Genomic DNA, 24,152 nt, shown 5'->3' with positions numbered 1-24,152 from the left:
GATCCTTATGAGCTAGTTTAGACCCAAGGACAATACAGTAGAGGTGAAGATGATGTGTCTGTGTGTGAGAGAGAGATGCAGTGGACAGGATAGGGCAACTCAGAGGGTGAGGGAGAGAGAGGGCTGGATGAAATTGAGAGGAGAAAAGAAACGGTCGCTCTGATCTTTACCTGGATATATAAATTTCAGTTTTCACCGGAGGATCTTCATATTTATAGGCTTAGGAACATGTTTAAGCGTGCAATGCTTGAATTTCAGAAATTAATCCACTTAATGCATCCATTAATCTGTTCCTGTACAGTGAGGACTTCTGCTGATGCTCCTCCACTGTCTAAATATTGGCATTTACTCTCCTCTAGTTCGAAACAATGACTCAAAAAGTTGATGAAGTGTAAAATTAGGGCGTAACCAGTGCAGACTCAGACTGGTCCCATCTTCTAATAAAACGTAGCCTCTGATGCAGTGGGATTTAACTGCCTTCCAATACTGAGAGGATGTTTATTTCTTACAGTTTCTTCATGGAGAACCAGTACCCAGATGAAGCCAAGTGAGAGGAGATTGCCAACGCCTGTAACTCTGTCATTCAAAAACCAGGTACTGAATCGAGACCTGTGCTGGTCAACCCTCATGTTTAAAAATGGCCTTCTGCATACTTGAACTAGTATACTTTGAACTTGAAAGGATCTGATTAGTTAGTGGACAGGGAATATTTTACTGGCTCATTTAATAAATGATACTGATCAAATAATATACCAAGCATGTGTTGTTTATAGTTTTTTAAAGCTCCTTTAAGGCCCAGTTTGTAGGAATTGGTGACATATAGTGTCAACCAACTGAATATCACTCGCCTTCCAAGTGTGTTGGAGAACAATCCGATGGCACGAAGTGTTTGGTTTGTCCGTTATGGGCTCTTGTAGAAACATAGCAGACTCTGTAAAAGACGATCTGTTCCCTCTGTAGATATAAAAAGCTCACTCCAAAGTAACCAAAACACAACGATTCGTAATATCAGGTGCACAAATGAAAGCATACTTACATATCTGCCACTGTAAAATAAATTGTATTTACAGATATGAAGTGTAGATGGATAAATCCAAACACAACATTCACTAGTATTCAATAGTTGTATTTACTAGAACAAATGACCTTTTAAAAACTGCACCATTGGTTTTGTGTAAAATCCATTCTCTAATCCTAAATTATGTAGACAACATGTCTGTAAAATCTCATCTCCATTGTGGTTTTGCTGTGTTATTCTCTGGCTCTATAAATGAGGTTGTTGTGTGCTTTTCATCACCTAGGTTGTAAGCTATCTGAGTTTGAGCACGTGACGGCATTGAAGGTGTACAACTGGTTCGCCAACCGTCTGAAGGAGATGAAAAGAAGAGCTAATATCGGTGAGAACCTGATAACTCACGTGTCCATAGAATTGAGGTGCCAAGTCCAAGCTGCCACTCCAACGGCGAGGAAGGAGAGATGCAAGAGTTCGCTGATCAGGTGAATCATCGATTCACAGAGCAAGTAAGTCAGCTTGGTGCCACTTAACCAGCTTGCTTAAACATAACAGACTACTAATAGTAGGACTCCTTAGTAAATTTGACTCCTCGTTGCATGAAAAGTTGTACATGTTCTGATTTTCAGTAGCCAATACGCCATGGCAGGTGATACCAGAACCTGGGCAGGCACATCGTTCTCCTTAAAGGATTACTGTGATGATATGGGTCGTGCTAACATTGAACGTGAGTCTAAATATTTTGTTCATATGTTCATACTTTCCCACAAGAAGAGACCTCTTCCCTCAGGATTGTTGAACAACCCCTCCTCATTGGCTACCACAGAGGATCAGAAAGAGGAGAATTCAAAAAGGGAAACTGTGGACGAAGAGTGACCAAAGCTGGTGGAGTTTGGAATCATTGTGTTTTGAATTTTAATCAAATCAAATCAAATCAAATCAATTTTATTTGTATAGCCCAAAGTCACAAAGTACATTTGCCTCAGAGGGCTTTACAATCTGTACAGGGAGTGACACCCTCTGTCCTTAGACCCTCGGTTCGAGTGAGGAAAAACTTGCCCACAAAAACCCTTTTAACAGGGAAAAAATGTGGAAGAAACCTCAGGAAGAGCCACAGAGGAGGGATCCCTCTCCCAGGACGGACAGACGTGCAATGGATGTCACGTGTACAGGACAAATCAACACAAACATATTGTACAATGACTGATAAAATGACAATGAATTATAATGAATGATAAAAATGATTACAGTAATAGATATGGTAGTAATAATGACAGTAATAATATATGTAGTGGGCGTCATGCAGGATCACAGCAGCAGCCACGATCCACGAGAACCTGCTGGACGACAGAGCACAGAAACTCCGGGGAAGTTTGGTTAGTAACATGCATTAATGAGACATGTCCACAGATGGAGAGATATGGAGAGATATGGAGAGATATAGAGATATAGATATATATATATAGAGAGAGTGAGATATAGAGAAATAGAGAGAGTTTTCGGTAAGGGAGATGTGACTGCATCCAAAATGGGAGAGATGTGATTTTAATCCGATGAAATAGGAAAAGAATAAGTGATCTCCCCCTCCACCTATGTAAGGGGGGCCTTTGGGGCCTGTGGCACCCAAAACTCAAAGGGAGGTGGGTGCTGATGCTCGCTGAGGTGCCTCTGATGGTAAGGAGGCCACTGTATTGATCAACAGTAATCCTGCTTATATTAACAGCAATATTCAGTATATATAGTTATATAGTATATATATCTATATATATCAATATATAGTGCATTCCAAGATGGTATTAAAAAGCCTAAATTCCTTAGAAGGAGAATTATGTAAAGGATACCTCGCCCATTTTAAGCTACGCCTTTTCTTTCTTTCTTAGCTACACGTCTTGTTTTAGCCTTTTTAAAGAGCGGCGGTTTGATGGACTGTGGTGACATGAACGTGCTGAGCCTGCAGGTCAGGTGTGTTCAGGTGTAGGGATAAAGTACGGCATCATGGATCTAGTTTGTGGTGACTGGAAAAAAGCCCTCTGCTCGCTTTAAATGTCTCTCAACTCTAACCTCAATCATCAGTCGATCATTCGACGAGTGCTCTTGCTATCAGATCCGTAAAAGCCCTGAGGGACAAGTGGAATCTCAGGTAATCCCAAAAAAAAGTGGTGGATGAAGACAGTGAAGAGTTGTCTTAACATAACTCTGTTTTCTTCATCTTGATTTTCTTCATCTCAACTGTGTTTAACCAAAAACCAGGATTGGATTGGATTGGATTGGATAAAGTCTTTATTTGTCATTGTAACAGTACAATGAAATTGCAACACCAATCTGTCCATACATATAGTACATGTAATATGACAAGGGGGGGGGGGGGTAGACAGGACAGGGTCTCACATAAACACATAAAGGATGTGTTATTTATACCTTTTTATATTAGCAGAACAAGCCTAGGACAATATATCATCGGTGTCTTTTTGTCATCTGTCTTCTTTGTTATACTGAATGCTGCTGTTTGCTCATTTATGTAGTCTGTTCTCATTTTAAAGTCAAATCCTCAACTCAGCCAGTGAAGCTAGACTACTTACACAAGTCTACTGAGACGTTTTTTTTTTGTCTTTTTTTGTTGTTGTTACGTTTGAAAGAACGCTAAAACCAATGTGATCAAAAGCTAGCAATTAACATTAGCATGTTAACATTAGCATGTTAGCATTTACCATGTTACTGCTGATGCGCTAGCAATTAACATTAGCATGTTAGCATTACCATGTTATCATTAGCATGTTACCATTACCATGTTATCATTAGCATGTTAACATTAGCATGTTAGCGCTGATGCGCTATCAATTAGCTTTAGCATGTTAACATTAGCATGTTAATATTACCATGTTACCATTAGCATGTTAACGCTGATGCCCTGATGCTCTAGCAATTACCATTAGCATGTTAACATTAACATAATAGCATTATCGTGTTAGCGCTGATGCGCTATCAATTAGCATTATCGTGTTAATATTAGCATGTTACCATTACTATGTTAGCGCTGATGCACTAGCAATTAACATTAGCATGTTAGCATTAGCATGTTAACATTAACATGTTAGCATTAACATGTTAGCGCTGACGCGCTAGCAATTACCGGTCGTTTTGATACCTGTTTTGTGTATGTGCGACAAAAACTCTGGGAGGAGTAGCGAACTGAAAAAAACACGGAAGAAACGGAAGAGGAATAAGAAGAAGCCCGAGAGGTTTTAAAGAGTGTGCTCTTTCAGGCACACTCAATAATAATAATTGGAATAAGCCCAAGAGGTTTTAAAGAGTGTGCTCTTCCAGGCACACTCAATAATAATAATTGGAATAAGCCCGAGAGGTTTTAAAGAGTGTGCTCTTTCAGGAACACTCAAAAATAATAATTGGAATAAGCCCGAGAGGTTTTAAAGAGTGTGCTCTTTCAGGAACACTCAATAATAATAATTGGAATAAGCCCGAGAGGTTTTAAAGAGTGTGCTCTTTCAGGAACACTCAATAATAATAATTGGAATAAGCCCGAGAGGTTTTAAAGAGTGTGCTCTTTCAGGAACACTCAATAATAATAATTGGAATAAGCCCGAGAGGTTTTAAAGAGTGTGCTCTTTCAGGAACACTCAATAATAATAATTGGAATAAGCCCGAGAGGTTTTAAAGAGTGTGCTCTTTCAGGAACACTCAATAATAATAATTGGAATAAGCCCGAGAAGTTTTAAAGAGTGTGCTCTTTCAGGAACACTCAATAATAATAATTGGAATAAGCCCGAGAAGTTTTAAAGAGTGTGCTCTTTCAGGCACACTCAATAATAATAATTGGAATAAGCCCGAGAGGTTTTAAAGAGTGTGCTCTTTCAGGAACACTCAATAATAATAATCGGAATAAGCCCGAGAGGTTTTAAAGAGTGTGCTCTTTCAGGAACACTCAATAATAATAATCGGAATAAGCCCGAGAAGTTTTAAAGAGTGTGCTCTTTCAGGCACACTCAATAATAATAATCGGAATAAGCCCGAGAGGTTTTAAAGAGTGTGCTCTTTCAGGAACACTCAATAATAATAATCGGAATAAGCCCGAGAAGTTTTAAAGAGTGTGCTCTTTCAGGCACACTCAATAATAATAATCGGAATAAGCCCAAGAGGTTTTAAAGAGTGTGCTCTTTCAGGAACACTCAATAATAATAATTGGAATAAGCCCGAGAAGTTTTAAAGAGTGTGCTCTTTCAGGCACACTCAATAATAATAATCGGAATAAGCCCGAGAGGTTTTAAAGAGTGTGCTCTTTCAGGAACACTCAATAATAATAATCAGGCAAATAAGCCCGAGAGGTTAAAGAGTGTGCTCTTTCAGGCACACTCAAAAATAATATCGGATAAGCCCGAGAGGTTTTAAGGTGTGCTCTTTCAGGAACACTCAATAATAATTGGAATAGCCCGAGAGGTTTTAAAGGTGTGCTCTTTCAGGAACACTCAATATATAATTGGAATAAGCCCGAGAAGTTTTAAAGAGTGGCTCTTTCAGGCACACTCAAAAATATAATCGGATAAGCCCGAGAGTGTTTAAAGAGTGTGCTCTTTCAGGCACACTCAATAATAATAATGGAATAAGCCCGGAGTTTTAAGAGTGTGCTCTTTCGGAACACTCCATAATAATAATTGGATAAGCCCGAGAAGTTTTAAAGAGTGTGCTCTTCAGGCACCACTCAATAATATAATCGGAAAGCCCAAGAGGTTTTAAAGAGTGTGCTCTTTCAGGCACACTCATAATAATAATCGAATAAGCCCAGAGGTTTTAAAGAGTGTGCTCTTTCAGGAACACACTCAATATAATTGGAATAAGCCCGAGAGGAATTTTAAAGAGTGTGCTCCTTCAGGACACACTCAATAATTAATTGGAATAGCCCAGAAGTTTTAAAGAGTGTGCTTTCAGGCACACTCATAATAATAATCGGAATAAGCCCAAGAGGTTTTAAAGAGTGCTCTTTCGGCACACTCAATATAATAATCGGAATAAGCCCGAGAGGTTTTAAAGAGTGTGCTCTTTCAGGAACACTCATAATAATAATTGGATAAGCCCGAGAAGTTTTAAAGAGTGTGCTCTTTCAGGCACACTCAATAATAATATCGGAATAAGCCCAGGGGTTTTAAAGAGTGTGCTCTTTCAGGAACACTCAATAATAATAACGGATAAAGGAGGTTTTAAAGAGTGTGCTCTTTCAGGCACACTCAAAAATAATAATCGGATAAGCCCGAGAGGTTTTAAAGAGTGTGCTCTTTCAGGACACTCAATAATAATAATTGGAATAAGCCGCGAGGTTTTAAAGAGTGTGCTCTTTCAGGAACACTCAATAATAATAATTCGGAATAAGCCGAGAAGTAGTTTTAAGAGTGTGCTCTTTCAGCACACTCAAAATAATAAATCGGAATAGCCGAGAGGTTTTAAGAGTGTGCTCTTCAGGCACACTCATAATAATAATTGGAATAAGCCCGAGGGTTTAAGAGTGTGCTCTTTCAGGACACTCAATAATAATAATCGGAATAAGCCCGAGAGGTTTAAAGAGTGTGCTCTTTCAGCACACTATAATAATAATCGGAATAAGCCCGAGAGTTTTAAAGAGTGTGCTCTTTCAGGAACACTCAATAATAATAATCGGAATAGCCCAGAGGTTTTAAAGAGTGTGCTCTTCAGGCACCTCATAATAATAATCGGAATAAGCCCAAGAGGTTTTAAAGAGTGTGCTCTTTCAGGCACACTCAATAATAATAATCGGAATAAGCCCAAGAGTTTTAAAGAGTGTGCTCTTTCAGGAAACACTCAATAATAATAATCGGAATAAGCCCGAGAAGTTTTAAAGAGTGTGCTCTTTCAGGAACACTCATACATCTCAAATGTACGTTGGTACTGGACAAAATAAAATGGTGCTCTCCGAAATAAGTTACGTTAAAAATGTCTCAAGTGTACTTTCTACTTCAACGTTGAAATGAATGCTGCCCGAAAGGCGAACTCCCCGCATCACCCGGAATGTCCCTATTTGGTTGCCGTACCGTCGGTCTCCATTTTCAAAACGGCCACGCTTTATTGCGCACACAGGAATTGTTCGCAAAGGAGTTTAAATAAAGAAACGGATCGTTTGAATTGTTCAGGTAAAGACACCATCGACTGCAGGCTGCATGTGGGAAACTCGGCACTGTTTGTCCGCGTGTAGCCGCTCGTGTACGCTCACGAGCTTCACTCAGCCCACCTCAGTCACCTTTATACGTTACATTAGCATGTGGCTAAAGCTAATGACGGACAGCCGTTAACCGTGCGGTATCTTGTAAACATGAGTCCGTGAGCAGTCCGCTGCTTCACGGTGGTGTGACACATGCTGCTGCAGCCACTGCCATCAAAGAGACAAAGACATGTTAGCTGCTCCACACTGCACATGAACTGACACACACACATGGACCCGGGACAGGACACTGAGGGACACAGCCTGCGTGGACAGACCACAACATGGACATGGACAGGACATGAGGACACAGCCTGCTGTGACAGCACACACGGACATGGACAGGACATGAGGACACAGCCTGCGTGACTGACACACATGGACATGGACAGGACATGAGGACACAGCCTGCTGTGACTGACACACACATGGACATGGACAGGACATGAGGACACAGCCTGCTGTGACAGAGCACACACCTGACATGGACCGGACATGAGGACACAGCCTGCTGTGACTGACACACACATGGACATGGACAGGACATGAGGACACAGCCTGCTGTGACTGCACACACATGGACTGGACAGGACATGGGACACAGCCTGCTGTTGACTGCACACACATGGACATGGACAGGACATGAGGACACAGCTGCTGGACTGACACACACATGGCATGGACAGGACATGAGGACACAGCCTGCTGTGACAGAGCACACCACATGGACATGGACAGGACATGAGGACACAGCCTGCTGTGACTGACACACACATGGACATGGACAGGACATGAGGACACAGCCTGCTGTGACTGACACACACATGGACATGGACAGGACATGAGGACACAGCCTGCTGTGACTGACACACACATGGACATGGACAGGACATGAGGACACAAGCCCCTGCTGTGACTGGACACCACACATGGACATGGACAGGACATGAGGACACAGCCTGCTGTGACGACCACACCCACATGGACATGGACAGGACCATGAGGACACAGCCTGCTGTGACTGACACACATGGACATGGACGGACATGAGGCACAGCCTGCTGTGACTGACACACACATGGACATGGACCGGACATGAGGACACAGCCTGCTGTGGAGACACACACATGGACATGGACAGGACATGAGGACACAGCCTGCTGTGACGACACACACATGGACATGGACGGACATGAGGGACACAGCCTGCTGTGACTGACACACACATGGACATGGACCGGACATGAGGACAGCCTGCTGTGACAGACACACACATGACATGGACAGGACATGAGGACACAGCCTGCTGTGACTGACACACACATGGACATGGAACAGGATGAGGACACAGCCTGCTGTGACTGACCACACCATGGACCATGGACAGGACATGAGGACACAGCCTGCTGTGACTGACCGCAACATGGACATGGACAGGACATGGACACAGCCTGCTGTGGAGACACACACATGGACATGGACAGGACATGAGGACACAGCCTGCTGTGACTGACACACACATGGACATGGACAGGACATGAGGACACAGCCTGCTGTGACTGACACACACATGGACATGGACAGGACATGAGGACACAGCCTGCTGTGACGCACACCACATGGACATGGACAGGACATGAGGACACAGCCTGCTGTGAATGACACACACATGGACATGGACAGGACATGAGGACACAGCCTGCTGTGACTGACACACACATGGACATGGACAGGACATGAGGACACAGCCTGCTTGTGACAGAGCACCACTGGACATGGACAGGACATGAGGACACAGCCTGCTGTGACGACACACACATGGACATGGACAGGACATGAGGACACAGCCTGCTGTGACTGACACACACATGGACATGGACAGGACATGAGGACACAGCCTGCTGTGACTGACACACACATGGACATGACAGGACATGAGACACAGCTGCTGTGGACACGGCACACACATGGACATGGACAGGACATGAGGAAACAGCCTGCTGGACTGACACACACATGGACATGGACAGGACATGAGGACACAGCCTGCTGTGACGACACACACATGGACCTGGACAGGACTGGGACACAGCCTGCTGTGACTGACACACACATGGACATGGACAGGACATGAGGACACCGCCTGCTGTGACTGACACACACATGGACATGGACAGGACATGAGGACACAGCCTGCTGTGAAGAGCACCACACATGGACTGGACAGGACATGAGGAACCAGCTGTGTGACGACACACACATGGACATGGACAGGACATGAGGACACCGCTGCTGTGACTGACACACACATGGACATGGACAGGACATGAGGGACACCGCCTGCTGTGACTGACACACACATGGACATGGACAGGACTGAAGACACACCCTGGACTGACACACACATGGACTGGACAGGAATGAGACACAGCCTGCTGTTACAGGCACACACAGGACCGGACAGGACATGAGGACACAGCCTGCTGTGACTGACACACACTGGACATGGACAGGACATGAGGACACAGCCTGCTGTGACTGACACACACATGGACATGGAACATGAGGACACAGCCTGCTGTGACGACACACACATGGGCATGGACCGGACATGAGGACACAGCCTGCTGTGACTGACACCACATGGACATGACGAACATGGACACAGCCTGCTGTGAAGACACACAATGGACATGGACAGGACATGAGGACACCGCCTGCTGTGACGAAACACACATGGACATGGACAGGACATGGGACCACAGCCTGCTGTGACTGACACACACATGGACATGGACAGGACATGAGGACACAGCCTGCTGTGACAGAGCACCACACATGGACATGGACAGGACATGAGGACACAGCCTGCTGTGACAGAGCACACACATGGACATGGGACAGGACATGAGGACACAGCCTGCTGTGACTGACACACACATGGACATGGACAGGACATGAGGAGACAGCCTGCTGTGACTGACACACACATGGACATGGACAGGACATGAGGACACAGCCTGCTGTGACAGACACACATGGACATGGACAGGACATGAGGACACAGCCTGCTGTGACTGACACACACATGGACATGGACAGGACATGAGGACACAGCCTGCTGTGACAGAGCACACACATGGACATGGACAGGACATGAGGACACAGCCTGCTGTGACTGACACACACATGGACATGGACAGGACATGAGGACACAGCCTGCTGTGACCGGCACATCACATGGACATGGACAGGACATGAGGACACAGCCTGCTGTGACAGAGCACACACATGGACATGGACAGGACATGAGGACACAGCCTGCTGTGACTGACACACACATGGACATGGACAGGACATGAGGACACAGCCTGCTGTGACTGACACACACATGGACATGGACAGGACATGAGGACACAGCCTGCTGTGACAGAGCACACACATGGACATGGACAGGACATGAGGACACAGCCTGCTGTGACTGACACACACATGGACATGGACAGGACATGAGGACACAGCCTGCTGTGACTGACACACACATGGACATGGACAGGACATGAGGACACAGCCTGCTGTGACAGAGCACACACATGGACATGGACAGGACATGAGGACACAGCCTGCTGTGACAGACACACACATGGACATGAGCAGGACATGAGGACACAGCCTGATTTGATCCACAGATTTCTGATGACACATTAAATATTAACCCTATTTTTGAATCCAGTGCTATCAGACTTTTGATATGAATCCTTAATATAGTTATTGAGGTGCATCCACTTCAGTGGTGACATTCTGTATTGAGTCATCACAAAGGAATACTTTCCTACTCACACTATAAAATGTCCCCGTGGTCTGCACCTGCATCATTTTTCTTTTTGGATTTATATTGTTCTATATATGTTCTGTCAGAAACTAGGAGGACCTGCAGTTCTGTTGTTTCAGAGGTGTTTCCTTGGAGAATAAAAAAAAAGCCTTTGTGACCAGTGACTAAAGAAAGGATGTAAAGAAACACATAAAGGCTGTATGAGTCAGTGCACACCCTGTTTGGAGAGCTGTGCACTGCTGTGGACGGGCTCAGCAGAAAAGTGTGCCCACCTGAAACATTCACATCTGTCACCACTGTATGTGATAGTGAGCATCTACTCACTACTTTACTGGGCGGTCAGATGGATTTAATGTAGGGAAGTGGAAGTTGAACATCACTGTAATGAACATCCATTCGTTTCTGCTGACCCTGTCTGCAGCTCTGCACAGCTCTGCACAGCTCTGCTTCTCTAAACTGCGTATGCACTACCTCATACAGCCGCTGTTGAAAAAAGCCGGACTATCCCTTTAACTGGTGCTTTGACTGATTGGAAAAATGTCAGTAGATTTGTGCTTGGCTCAGCTGTTACTTAAAGTGCTGTAAAGGAATTATACAAAGCTTCTGTGGACAGTTATGGGTTAGTACATTTCCAGCTGAGGAGCTTCAGCACTGTTCTCCTAATGGACGATAGTATATTGAGTGAATGCTGTGTGTGTGTGTGTGTGTGTGTGTGTGTGTGTGTGTGTGTGTGTGCCATTCCACCAGTAGATACAGATTAAATGCACAGTATTCTGACTGATTTCAGTACTGTACAGGTTTGCTGTTTGTTTTTGAAAAGCTGACATGATGTTCTCTCGGACCATTCAACCCCTCTACAGGCAGTCAGATAAAATGATGGAGCTACCCAACTACAGCAGCCAGCTGATGCAGCAGCTGTGGGCCCTGAGGAAGGAGGGCCACTTCTGTGACTGCACCGTCCTGGTGGGAGACAGCCCTCACCGAGCACATAAACTGGTGCTGGCTGCCTCCAGCATGCTCTTCAGGTAGTGTGAGCTCTTGAGAGTTGATGTGCGGAGAAACTAAACTAAAGGGAGCACTTATGAAAGCTGTATTGATCTATTTCTGATATAACAAGCAACAAAAATCACTTTCAAAGTATTCATTTGATATTAAAATCAGTTTTTTAGGTTCACAACTTTACAGTCAGTCAAGTCAAGACAGTCTCAAGCCGCCAGTCAAGACAAGTCAAAGTTAAGTTTCAAATCATTTAAGTCAAGTCAAGTCTAAATCTTGTCTAAGCTAACCTTGGTCAAGGCTCTCCATCAGCATTGCTGGACCTGAAAACACCTCAGCTACAAATACTAACACACCAACAACAACCTGGCTAACAAACTGAGCTAACAGCAGCTACGGCTGGCAGCAGATTACCTTACTGTCCATCAGGAAACTCTGTGAATCACAGAGAGCTGAGGCGGAGCAGACAAGGGTTACAGTGTAGAGTAAAGGCACTATGGGCAGTTACGGTTACAAGTCAGTGTAGCATCGAAATAATTTAAAATCATCAATGTTGCTTTAAAGCTGTTTGAATTGAAAAGTGTTTTTACAGTCTGCGTCCTATACTGATGAATACGATGTATGACTTCATTTGGTTCTTTGATGGGAAAGTCTTCCATGTAGTTCATCTAGTGTTAAGATCATCACAGCACTCTGACTTTGGTTAAATGTGATCAAATGAACTAAATCTCTGCCAGGTCTCTCCTGGACGGCTCCGACACCATCTCCATCGACACAGCCATGGTTTCCTCACAGGAGTTTGGTTGTTTGCTGGACATGGTCTACACCGGCAAGCTGCCTATAGGAAAACACAATGTGGGCCGCATCGTGGCCGCTGCAGACAGCCTGCAGATGTTCGATGTGGCTGTTGGCTTCAAAAACGTCCTTACCAGTCTTGTGAACCAGCAACCCCTTTCTGCACAGACACCAAGCCTAACCGTGATCAACAAAGCCCAGAGCCTGAACCCTGAAGGTCCAGCTTCACCCAGTGAGCACACCCCAAACTCAGACAAGGTGGAGTCAACGGTTGAGCTGAAGCAGGAAGACTGTCAGAGTGACAGTGTTGATGCAGAGGAACCAGCATGTAAAAGAACCTGTGTGGAGCTCTCTGAGCCCTCAGGTCAGTTTCAGCTGCTTATCATGTCAATGTTTAAAGGCATGCATACACTAGTTACTAGATTGTCAGGTTCAGTCCACTCTGATAACATCCTGTTAGAGTCCTAACACCTTTGCTGTGTTCATATGTGTGTGTGCACAGAGCCTGAAGCAGCTAAATTCTCAGAGATGATAGTGGAGGAAAACAACAGAACGGCAGCTACGTTCTCCAGCGGGCCTGCCTCTGGCTTTCTAGAACATTTCTCTCAGCTTGTGGAGCTTCTCAGCAGCGTGTCATCTGTCCTGGAGCTGCTGAGCCAGGCAGCACAGAGCAGCCTGGATGAACAGGAGAGACAGGTAGAACAGGTCACCCCAGTGCTGAAGTCCTAAAGGTGCCCTGTGATGTTTCTATTCAGTGTTACCTAATGAATCAGTGGAATAGTGTTAATCAGCTTGTGACTGTGTTTTGTGTCACGTGCACGTGTCCTCGACAAACAGGACAGGGCCCCACTCAGAATAACAGCTCTGTATTACAACAAGAGGAGTTTCCCCCTTTCCAGATGCCTTTTAATTTGAAAAGTCAGTGCAGGACGTGTTGTATATATCATTTACACTTACATTATTAACACTTTGTGAAGAAGCAGAAACGCAGAAGAAGCTATTTGGAATATTTTGTCAGTGTAAGCAGTGTTTTTGTTAGACAACAGGTACACATGAATGAATGAATTCAAACAGCAGATCAGAAAATCATGTTCTTATAAACAGGTCAACTTAGGAATAAAGCCCTGTCTCTAATATAAGGCCTGCGGTAAATCAACGTACCTTTCTGCCCTGCCAGGTTGTGTGTCAGTGCTGTGAGGAGGCAGATCCCAGCTCAGCGATGGAGAAGCTGATGAGCGCAGTGAAAGAGGAGCAGCTCAGTGAGGCGGCGCTCCTCAGACTCCTCCGGGCCGTTCAACAGAAAACTTCTTCCTCGTTCCCCACCCCACTGCTCTCTCTGCTGGACGAGGTGGAGGGGAACACTCAGGAGCCAGAAGGAAACCAAACTGGGGGTAAAGAGGAGCACTTTGTTGACTCAGAAAAGCAGAACAGCACCGGACCTGAAGAAAAGGAGGTGGAAGAGGTGGAAGAGGTAGAGGAGGAAAGCACTAAGGAGGAGACTGAAGAAGACAAGAAAGTTCTAAATACTTTGACTGACTCTTCCTCCCCTCCCCCATCCTCTTCCTCCCCCTCCTCCAAACCCTACTCCTGTCGCTGGTGTAAGAAGGGTTTTGCCTACAAATGTCGACTACTGGCCCACGTGAAGCGCTGCCCCATGTCCCAGGAGTGTCAGCAGCAGTGCTCACAATGCCCTGCCAAGCTGCCCAACCAGCGGGTCCTGCAGCGGCATCGGGCCGAGGCCCACCACAGCACCGCACGGGTGAAGAAGAAGGTGGCGTGCGACCTCTGTGGGCGAACCTTTGCCCACCCATCAGGTGAGAATTGACTGGAGTCGCAGAGTAACACACACAATCACCTATACACCTCATTCAGTACTGTGTTCATCGTTTACATCTGGATGGCCACACTGCCTCCAGCAGGTGTAATGAAGAAAGCAATGAGATTTCTTCCACTGACATGTTCCTGCCCCCCTCCTGTCACATCTCAGGGATGATTTACCACAAACGCACCGAGCACTTTGAAGAGAAACCGTTTGCCTGTGAGGACTGTGGCGCCAAGTTCGGCGCCAACTCATCTCTGAAGAATCACATGAGGCTGCACACGGGGGAGAAACCTTACCGCTGCAAACACTGTGACATGAGCTTCAGTGTGGCTGCTGCACTCGCATACCACACCAAGAAGAAACACTCAGAGGGTAACACACACACAGGCACACACACACAAATAAGATTATTGCTTATTGGCCTGTGGGTGATCCATTCCGCTGCTGGCTGTCTGTTTGTGTTTAGGGAAGATGTATGTGTGTCAGTACTGTAAAGCCATTTTTGCCCAGTCCATCGAACTGACGCGACACGTGCGAACACACACCGGTGACCGGCCCTATGTGTGTCGAGAATGTGGCAAAGGCTACAGCCAGGCCAGCGGACTCACCGTCCACCTGCACACCTTCCACAGTAAGAACACACACTAACATTCACTGTGAGAGAATCATTTCTACATGCGCGTCGTGTAACGTGGAACTTTTTTGTGCTCCCGCTCCTCGTCAGATTTGTCGGAGCCTCATGACTGTCAGAAGTGTTGCCTCAGCTTCTCCTCTTTGGAGGAGCATCGCCAGCACATCCAGGAGTTTCACCCAAAAGAGTTCCACAAGTGTCCCACCTGCAACAAGGTGTTCACCAGCGCCGCCCTGCTGGACAAACACAAGGGCACGCACACCGGAACCAAGCCCTTCAGCTGTGACCTCTGCAACAAGTCTTATCAGGTAGGGCAAGGTTGTTCGGCTTCACAGCTCTTGGATCAGTCTGTTTGTAGGGATCTGTGTGTTTTATGTGCGTGTCTTTCTTTGTTGCTATAGCAACTGTCAGGTCTGTGGTACCACAACAGAACCAACCACCCCGATGTGTTTGCTAACCACACCCGGCAGCTTAAGACTCTGGTCCAGTGTGATGTCTGCTTCAAGTTCTTTCCCAGTGCTGCCAGTGTGGCCAAACACCAGGCTGCTGAGCACCAAGGTGAGGACAGGGAAGTGTACAGCAAGGGATTTCAGTTCTTACATCATCGTGTACGTGTAATGTCGGACTTCAGTCACTATAAAAGACTGAATAAAAAGAGCAGCGCCTCATCTGCTGACTTCACTGTTTGTCCGTCCTCCAGGTTCGGCGGCGTCAGCAGTGCACTGTCCCTACTGTCCGGCTGTGCTGGGCGGGGAGGAGGAGATGCAGGAGCACATCAACAGCCAGCACGTCAGCCAGAGCAGCGAGGCGTCCAGCTGCATCCTCTGCTCCCTGGTCTGCACCTCCCAGCTGGAGATGCAGGAGCACCTGCTCTCCTGCCACATGGAGACACGGGTGGAACCGGAGGCCGGAGAGGAGCAGGCCTCCACCTCGCACACAGTAAGGAGCTGAAGGATCAGCCAGATTCATGTTCATGTTACAGTAAATATATGAATAAGTCTACAGACTTGTGATGTCACTGGTTGTAGGAGTGGAACACTGATTCAAACAGGAACCTACTGCTGAAACGTTCAAGCTGCTGGCCACGACCCAATAACTGACGTCACTCCAGATGTTTGGCCTCAGACAGCTGTGGCCAGCAGAGCAGATTTACCTTTTGAAACAAATCAGAATATTTCATATCTGACTTCTCTGTCCAATCAGGTAATATCAGCAGACCCAGCGGGCGATGAAGGGCCAGAGTCTGTCATCTGCGGGGAGCAGGCACAGCTGGCAGCTGCCCAGCAGGTGTTTGTGGCTCTGGCAGGTGGAAGAGAGGTAGAATCATCGGCGGAGGTGGTGGAGGTCAACATGTATGACCTGCTGAACAATTCAGTCACCTTCATCTGCGAGGACAAACAGCCGTGTCCAGACTCCGAAGCATGAACTTTGAGGACAATGACTCCGGACACTAAGCAGTTTTATGGTCTGATCCTGAACAGACCTATGACACCAGGACTCTTTATGACTTATGACAAGTTCAATAAATGTCATGATTGTTCCTTTAATTCACCCACAGAAACCCAGGCTGGTTTCTAAGGTCCTGGTCCTGAACGAGCCCAGAAAGTCAAACACAAAAACAGAAAAACATGAGCTCCACCTTCAAGCTGCTCATTACCTAGACAACAGTCAGAATGTGAGTCTGACCGTGAGTAGAGTGAGAATGTTGACTCTGCATTGAAACACTGCATTTCATTCTGTCTGAGTGATTGTTAATTCTTATTCTCAGTGTTGTGCAGTCTGAAGTTTCACATTGTTCACATCTGTTAGTGCAGTTGGGAGTTTCAGGGTTTGTCTCATTAGGAATAAAAACAGACAATAAAAATTCAAACGTTTTTTTATTGGAGGTTCACAGGCAGCTGACAATTGATATTCATAAACACTCTGAACAGGCTCATACAGCAAAGTCCTGAGAAGTAAATCGAACAAAGAGCATGCTCAGTGGGATGTAGTAGAATATGAATTCCATTTAATGAGAGGGAAATAAAGTCATATTAAATCTGGAATTCTGAATTCAACTGTTTGTCTTAAAAGTCCAATTGGTCAGATTTAGAGGACTGTTTACAGAAATGGAAAATAATGTTAAAAAGTTTCCATTCGTGTATAATCGCCTGAACACTTTGATATCTACAGACGCAGCAGCTGTACAGTAGATGTAAAGCTTTATGGATATGTTTGAACGCTCTGGTTATGCGCTCATTAAATATGCACAGCAGTGTTTTCCCTCAGGCCCACAGACTTTACATTATGATGACGATTACAGACATAAAATCTCCAGAAACAGAAAGAGTGTTGGTAGTAGAGCTATGCGATAATACCAACATGCACATAGCACATTTCCTGTCATTCCTCATGTTTTATGATGCATATTATTTTTTGTTGGATGGAACTTATGATCATGTCTTTGGTGTTTCACTGTACTGATTTGTATTTACGTTTTATTAAGTTTTTTTTAAGCTGTGTGTAGCACTGTTACACAAGTCAGATTTCCCCTCAGGGCCAATAAAGTTGATCTTATTTCATCTTAAACAGTCTTTGGAAGTTCCAACAGAAACTTCGATCTTCATGACTTCTTGTCGTATGATGAGCTGCGGACGAAAGGTCCCCCAAATCCTCCACACGGCTCCTTTAAATGTGTTATTTTACACTTCTGAACATTATACATTACATGCTTTTTATGTGAGCTGGAGTAAGAGCAGATCAAAAACAAAAGCAGCGAGGAAAAACAGTCATTAATAAATCATCAGAAACCTGATTTTAATGATGGACAGCTAAAATGTCAAACCCAGTCTGGAGGGTTTATTACCGACTGATCATCTTGTCAACATATGTGGGATTAACTTTCACTGTCTTCTATGAGAGACACAGCAGGGATGAGCACTTACAGTTTTGCTTTCAGCTTTGCGCTGATTTAAAAATGGACAAACTATCACATGAAAGAAGGAAACGTTTGATTTGTACTTACTGAAGGTACACAGTCGTGAATAAGACAAAGAGGCTGAGGCAAGGTGCTGGAGGATCAGTACATCCAACAGGTTCTCTAACACAGTTAGTTAAAAATAGTCCACATTCATCAATCCCAGCAGGGTCGCACTGAGTCTTGTCCTGATTAGAAAAGAACCTGCAGCTGCTTTTCAACAAACCTGTTTGTGCTGGCTGTTTGCGACGACTGTACACAAGACAGTGACGTCAAATCTATACACCGCTGGTAAAACATGGTTTGATTTCATGAAGACAACAGAGATAATAAGTATCTGTAAAATGATCATTTATGGAAGTAAATGGCTGGAAGTGAAACAGCAGCAACGTGCTTACACTTCTTTCTATACAACAGCAGTTAAACAATGACTACTTTTTTCCAACACAGAAAACTGATCAGGAATCAATGAAGGAGTCAATAAAGAATCAGAGCAATAAGCAGAATTCTTACTCTACTCATGGGGTAGAACTTGTTCCCAGGATTCCCTACAAGCTCTGTATACAACAAATGGTTAGATTGATGGTGTCACTCGTTGAGAGCAATAAATGAAGATTACCGTCTATTGTGCCTAACACGAAACGAACCAAACCTCTGATGTTCACTTGTAAGGAAGACAGTTTCTTGAAAGCAGGTTTGGACCTGGCATGGAAAGGTGCAGTGATCTGTGTTCTTTCCAAATCTTCTCATTTGACTATTTTGCTGATATGGAGCCGATGGGAACTAGCCCTTACGAGTATGCTGGGATTGGTTGAATTAGTGTTGGACTGATTATGAAGGGATGACATCTTTGCAAAAAGTAAGCTTTTGCCTTTGCCACATTCATATTCTTTCATATCAATAACAGAAGCTAAATCACAAAGAGCACGACTATAAACAACCACTTGATATACAGAAAAGGGTTATACATACACGCTGACAAAAATGAATAGCTCAGGAACCAGAGGTGCTACTTGTCGCTTTGCACGTCATTGTTCAGACTCAATGATGGCTCATCAGTCTCTTTTTGTCCTGATAATATTGTTAGCAGTGTGTTTTCAGACACATAGCCGTGCCATAAAACCAACACAATGAGCTAAAGGAGGCCTTGTATGAAAACTCTCTGGTTTGGTTTGACAGCATGATCTGACTCAACATTGCTCAGAGGTGCTACATGAAGCATTTCAGTCAGCCACAACACAAAAATATCATACATGGATAAATAAATAGAATGTACAGGCTGGTTTAAAATCATCCAGGTGCTACTTCAAACACCATTGACACACTGTCTTTGACTGTGGCTTTCACTGCATATGTAGTGCAAATCTTCCTCCGGAGAGGCAACAGATGAAAGAAGTTCAGAGATATTCACAAGCTCCAACTATGATGATAGTCATGGCCTACTGTGTCCTGTGTGTCATGTGTCTAGACGTTTGTCACGGTAGTCCACACATTGTGCATAGTGTCATTAGATTCTTTAAAGATCCCTTTGTGTTTCTTATTTCAGCTGGAGTCAGTTTAAAGACAGCAAAACTGCCAAATCTGCTTAGTTTTTAAGATGCAGTTCTTCTACTGGCCACTAGGTGCTGGCTCCAAGTGTGCTGAGCAGTGTTGTAGTCAAGACCACCTAAACTGAGACAAAGCCATGATCAGGACCAAAGAGTCTCGGGACAAGACCAAGATTTTGACTCAGTTGAGGCCAAGTCAAGACCAAAGTCAGCCAGTAAATAGCCTGCTTAGCTAGCAAGCTTGTAGCCAATATCTGACATATATCTTTGGGTGGCTTGAGTGAAGCTGAGATTAAACATCCAAACATTTGATTTTGATCATTCGTCCTCACCAATGATCAGTTTGTACACTCTAAGTGTAATCTCAGCTTCACCCAGGCTCTGTACCGGCCCCTGGTTAGGATGTTCTGGCTCAGGTAACAGACAGAGATCTTGGTAAGCAATACAACTCAATTCCAGAGCCCTGTGCTGGGAGAGCACAGCCATGTTTTTATGTTCTTCTGCTGTCTCTAAGACGACCAACGTGTGAAGCTGTTTGCTTTAGCGGAGGACTTTGCTTCTATCTAATTCTCTAGGCCTCGGAGTACAATGTGAATCCAGTATGGCCACTGAGCAAATAAAGCAAATGCATCTCCTAGCTGGTGATCTTCTTACGGGGCAGGTAGGCATTCGTTATCTGGTTCATCACCACCAAGGCAGGGAAGAGGGGCAGCAGGAGGAAGGCCCACCAGGCCACCCCTTTCACCGTGGCCTGAAACCAGTCTGAGAACATAGCTGACACCACAGTCACTGTGGCCAGCAGGTAGACCACCAGGCCGCAGGTGGCGTGGTACAGCTTGAGCCTCGGCACAGAGGAAGAGAGACGCAGCAGCTTGGGGCAGACCACGCAGAGGCCGCAAGATGCTTGGAGGATGGTGGCGGCCAAGGTGCAGATACCCAGCAAACTGTGCCAGGTGACCAAGTGGGGGAGCTCTGACACACTCTTGCTGGCCACCATGAAGCCCAGCCCAGTGGCTGCACTTATCAGGACCAGAGCCTGACAGAACCAGTGGAGACGGACTTTACCCTTCCGAGATTTGAAGCAGAACGGGGATCCTTCAGCTGAGAAAAGGAGGATACCTTCAGTCATACACAGGCAGTACTGCAAGGAAGGAAGGAAGGAAGACGAAACATGTTAATCAATGTTTTCATTCTCTTTTAGCAAAGCAGACAGAGAATGTGTGTGTACAGAAACACAAAACAAGGTGTGAGAAAACAAAGGATGAAGAACAGCTGGATTATTTTACTATATCAGAACACCACCTGCGCATTACGGCTGTTATATCATGGCCTTCATAGTTTTGGTCATCATAACTAGGAGGAATTATACAGATTGTAATTAAACTAAGTTCATCCAGATGATCTATATCATTTCATTTATTTAAAATATGATGGTAATTTTTCCTCATTGCAGAAGAGCACTGCAGTGTGTGGTGTGTAGGTCAAAGTGGAACAATGTTTACACTAAACCTTCTGGGTGATAATTTTCTCTCCATTCTTAGATCCCAGACCTGAACTGAAATAAACTGTATTTATCTTTGTCCTATCGCAATGCAGTATGTAGAAGTATGAAGAAGAAGTTTGAGGTTTGAAGTTGAAGGGAACAGTTAGGCCTCTGTAGATGACATGGCAAATGAAATGCTCTCACTAACACACTCTCAGGTCAGTTTGTAACACGATATCTGGTGCCATGTTGCGACACGGCCCTCTGTGTGTGTGTGCTCACTCCATCTATTATTCACAGTGGAAAGAAGAGCAGAAGGTGTGGAGGTGAAGGAATGCTGAGAGCTTTCAGAAGAGTTAATATTCAACTGAAGAAATATGAATGAACTAATATACTGGTTTTTAATTTACATTTGAGAACACTTAAGATAATCCATTAACATAACTCAGTAACAAGAATGTTGACTGTTGGAAATAAAGACCAATGAACTCATGTCAGGTCATGTCATAATGGTTGCACTCTTTTCTTTTTGTAATACTAAAAAAAAAGGGCATATTTTGTCATGAATATGATGTGAGATTTGCAATCACTAGAGCGATAGCTCATAATAAAGTAAAGATTTCATAGTTGTGTTGTAATTGGGAGCAGTGCCAGGTAGTTAGCAACACTTTGACTACATGCAAATATATTTCAAATGATGAAAACAGACATTAGACTGAGGTTAGACTGCAGAAAGGAATTACCATAGCACAACTGGAATTTGCTACTTTGGTAAAGCAGCCACGATTAAACATCATATTAGATCACATCAGATAAATCTCCCTTCCTCCAGTCTGTACAATCAAATGACGTACATGCTGTATGTCACTGACCATTTTCAGATGTCTCCCACTCTATTCAATAACAACTTTTAAGACCATGTAATCAATCTAATAATAGATTAATAAATAATGTGCAATATTATTTATATTATGGCCACTGTCCCTTTAATACTCATTTTGCACACCTGTACACTTGTCTGTTGTTTTCCCGTTTGTTTTTTGTGTAGTGCATAGGCTGAAGGATACTTCTGTCTGTTCGTTGTGTTTGCCCATTTTATTTTATTCTGTAGTGTATAGTACACCTCTTTTGCAGCTGTGGCGAGTTCATTTCCCCCGTTTCTCCGTCATTATACTCATGAAAAATGTTCTTTCAGTGTGTGATGATGGTATCAGCAACTACATGATTTATTCAAATCATCCAGTGTCCACACAACATACACAGAAAACAGACAGAGAAGTCACAGTGTAGGCCGGCACAACCCGAGACTGAGACAAGCAACACACCAGAACACTGTGAGGTTATTCCAGCAAAGACTGGAAGAGCAACTGTATGCAAGCTGTGACAGACTGAAACAGAAAGAAACTGTGAACTTACTGCAAAAGACATACACACTGGATGCCAGGAAAACAGGCCTGGAACAAAGAGAAACAGCAGTGAGCGTCTTAACAAACATCACATATGTTTTATGTTAATCAAAGGCATGTTTTCTGAACTTTGGAGTTATTACTACATCACTCACTGGTCCCTGTGTCTGAAATGTGAAGATTTCAGAAACAAACGTCATCTTTAGACATAACACAGTTATTCTATTAGAAAAATCCATAAAATTCATTGGTAATTAATATATGGTTTGCTGCCCTTATAGAGATCAATAGAAATATTACACACATAACAGTAAAATGTCTGGCTTCAGGGTCATTTACTGAATTAATATGAATCACATGAAGTGCTAAAGGCCACACACTCTTAGTTAGGAGTTATTAAGACGAGGTCACTGTGAACTGCTGCCTGTCTAATTCAGGCCGGTCCACAGAAGACTGCTTTCAAAGCTAAATGAAGAGGTTCCTTTGAATTATTATTATTGATTCATTATTAGGTATTAATGCAAACAAGCAATGGATGAGTCAAACGTGTCTTTAAACTGCAGATCCATAATCCACACATGCATGTATTCACTCACTGGTTCCGGGTCTGGACAGCAGGGAGATGATGAGGGTCAGGCCCATTCCGGTGACATGAGCCGCTATCACCGCCACCCTCCGCAGCCACACATACAGCCAGAACTCCCGCATCCCCAGCCCCTCTCCCACCGGGCTGTACTCCACATCAGCAGACCGCATGCCGCCAGCCCACCTGCCCACCTGCCCGGCTACCTGCAGACTCTGGCGGGCGTACAAACTGCGCTCTGCGTGGTGGCTCTGTTTGTCAAGACACCGGAACACTGCACGAGCTCCATAATCATCCAGTCACGGAGGAAGAAACGGACACACAAACAGGGCCGGTACGCGGTGCCGTGAGCATGACCCGAGACAAGCTCCGCACAATGACGACACGCAGTACCTCCGGGACGTCGCGTTTCAAATCCGTGTCAGGTTGCAGCGTCATGGTTTCTTTCCTTTTGGGCGGGATACTCGAACCCATCCCGTGATTTAATACACACAGGACATGTTATACACAGTGAAACAGATGTGGCTTCACGCCTGAAGCCTCTTTACACTGAATCTTAACCAGGAGTTGTACAATGCGTTCAGCGTTAAGACCTTTATTTTGAAGGAAAACAGGCAGTTCACTTCCTGTTTCGTTGTCTAACTTGACCCAACATGGCTCGGTCGCAGTGATCCTCCGAGGCGCGTGGATCACAAACATGTATACATGTGACATCAAACGGAGAACCGCCGCCGCGAGCACCGGAAGCTGCGCGCGCTCTGCTCAGACACAGGTCGTCAAAACATCTGACACGTCTGCACGTGCTCTGAAAGCATAACCAGAGCGGTCATCTCACGTGGAGCTAAATAATGAAGATGAATACTCTG

At 44.7% G+C, this 24,152-nt stretch overlaps 2 protein-coding genes across 2 annotated transcripts; one reads left to right on the top strand and one right to left on the bottom strand.

Moving 5' to 3' along the window:
- The first annotated feature begins 7,074 nt into the window (after positions 1-7,074).
- Positions 7,075-17,879, top strand: zbtb40 (zinc finger and BTB domain containing 40). Its single transcript, XM_027278874.1, has 11 exons — positions 7,075-7,166; positions 11,926-12,092; positions 12,801-13,222; positions 13,361-13,554; positions 14,036-14,672; positions 14,846-15,052; positions 15,147-15,311; positions 15,405-15,619; positions 15,713-15,869; positions 16,012-16,250; positions 16,515-17,879. The coding sequence occupies exons 2-11, from the start codon at positions 11,941-11,943 to the stop codon at positions 16,734-16,736; spliced, it is 2,610 nt and encodes an 869-aa protein (XP_027134675.1). The 5' UTR covers positions 7,075-7,166; positions 11,926-11,940; the 3' UTR covers positions 16,737-17,879.
- Positions 17,173-24,133, bottom strand: cyb561d1 (cytochrome b561 family, member D1). The gene is made up of 3 exons (XM_027278875.1): positions 23,300-24,133; positions 22,714-22,751; positions 17,173-20,955 (listed from the first exon to the last, which is right to left on the bottom strand). The coding sequence occupies exons 1-3, from the start codon at positions 23,457-23,459 to the stop codon at positions 20,449-20,451; spliced, it is 705 nt and encodes a 234-aa protein (XP_027134676.1). The 5' UTR covers positions 23,460-24,133; the 3' UTR covers positions 17,173-20,448.
- Positions 24,134-24,152: the final 19 nt, after the last annotated feature.

Source organism: Larimichthys crocea, chromosome VI, assembly GCF_000972845.2.
Source record: "Larimichthys crocea isolate SSNF chromosome VI, L_crocea_2.0, whole genome shotgun sequence".
Taxonomy (NCBI): domain Eukaryota; kingdom Metazoa; phylum Chordata; class Actinopteri; family Sciaenidae; genus Larimichthys; species Larimichthys crocea.
This window is presented reverse-complemented; position numbering and strand designations above follow the sequence as displayed.

What these genes read in the sequence shown, in the direction of transcription:
- zbtb40 (XM_027278874.1), top strand. Translation starts at nt 11,941, where the DNA reads ATGATGGAGCTACCCAACTACAGCAGCCAGCTGATGCAGCAGCTGTGG. An exon ending in TGGATGAACAGGAGAGACAG is followed by an intron (nt 13,555 to 14,035) that starts GTAGAACAGGTC and finishes CTGCCCTGCCAG; the next exon opens with GTTGTGTGTCAGTGCTGTGA. An exon ending in AACCTTTGCCCACCCATCAG is followed by an intron (nt 14,673 to 14,845) that starts GTGAGAATTGAC and finishes GTCACATCTCAG; the next exon opens with GGATGATTTACCACAAACGC.
- cyb561d1 (XM_027278875.1), bottom strand. Translation starts at nt 23,459, where the DNA reads ATGCGGTCTGCTGATGTGGAGTACAGCCCGGTGGGAGAGGGGCTGGGG. An exon ending in GCTGTCCAGACCCGGAACCA is followed by an intron (nt 22,752 to 23,299) that starts GTGAGTGAATAC and finishes TCTTTGTTCCAG; the next exon opens with GCCTGTTTTCCTGGCATCCA. An exon ending in CAGTGTGTATGTCTTTTGCA is followed by an intron (nt 20,956 to 22,713) that starts GTAAGTTCACAG and finishes CCTTCCTTGCAG; the next exon opens with TACTGCCTGTGTATGACTGA.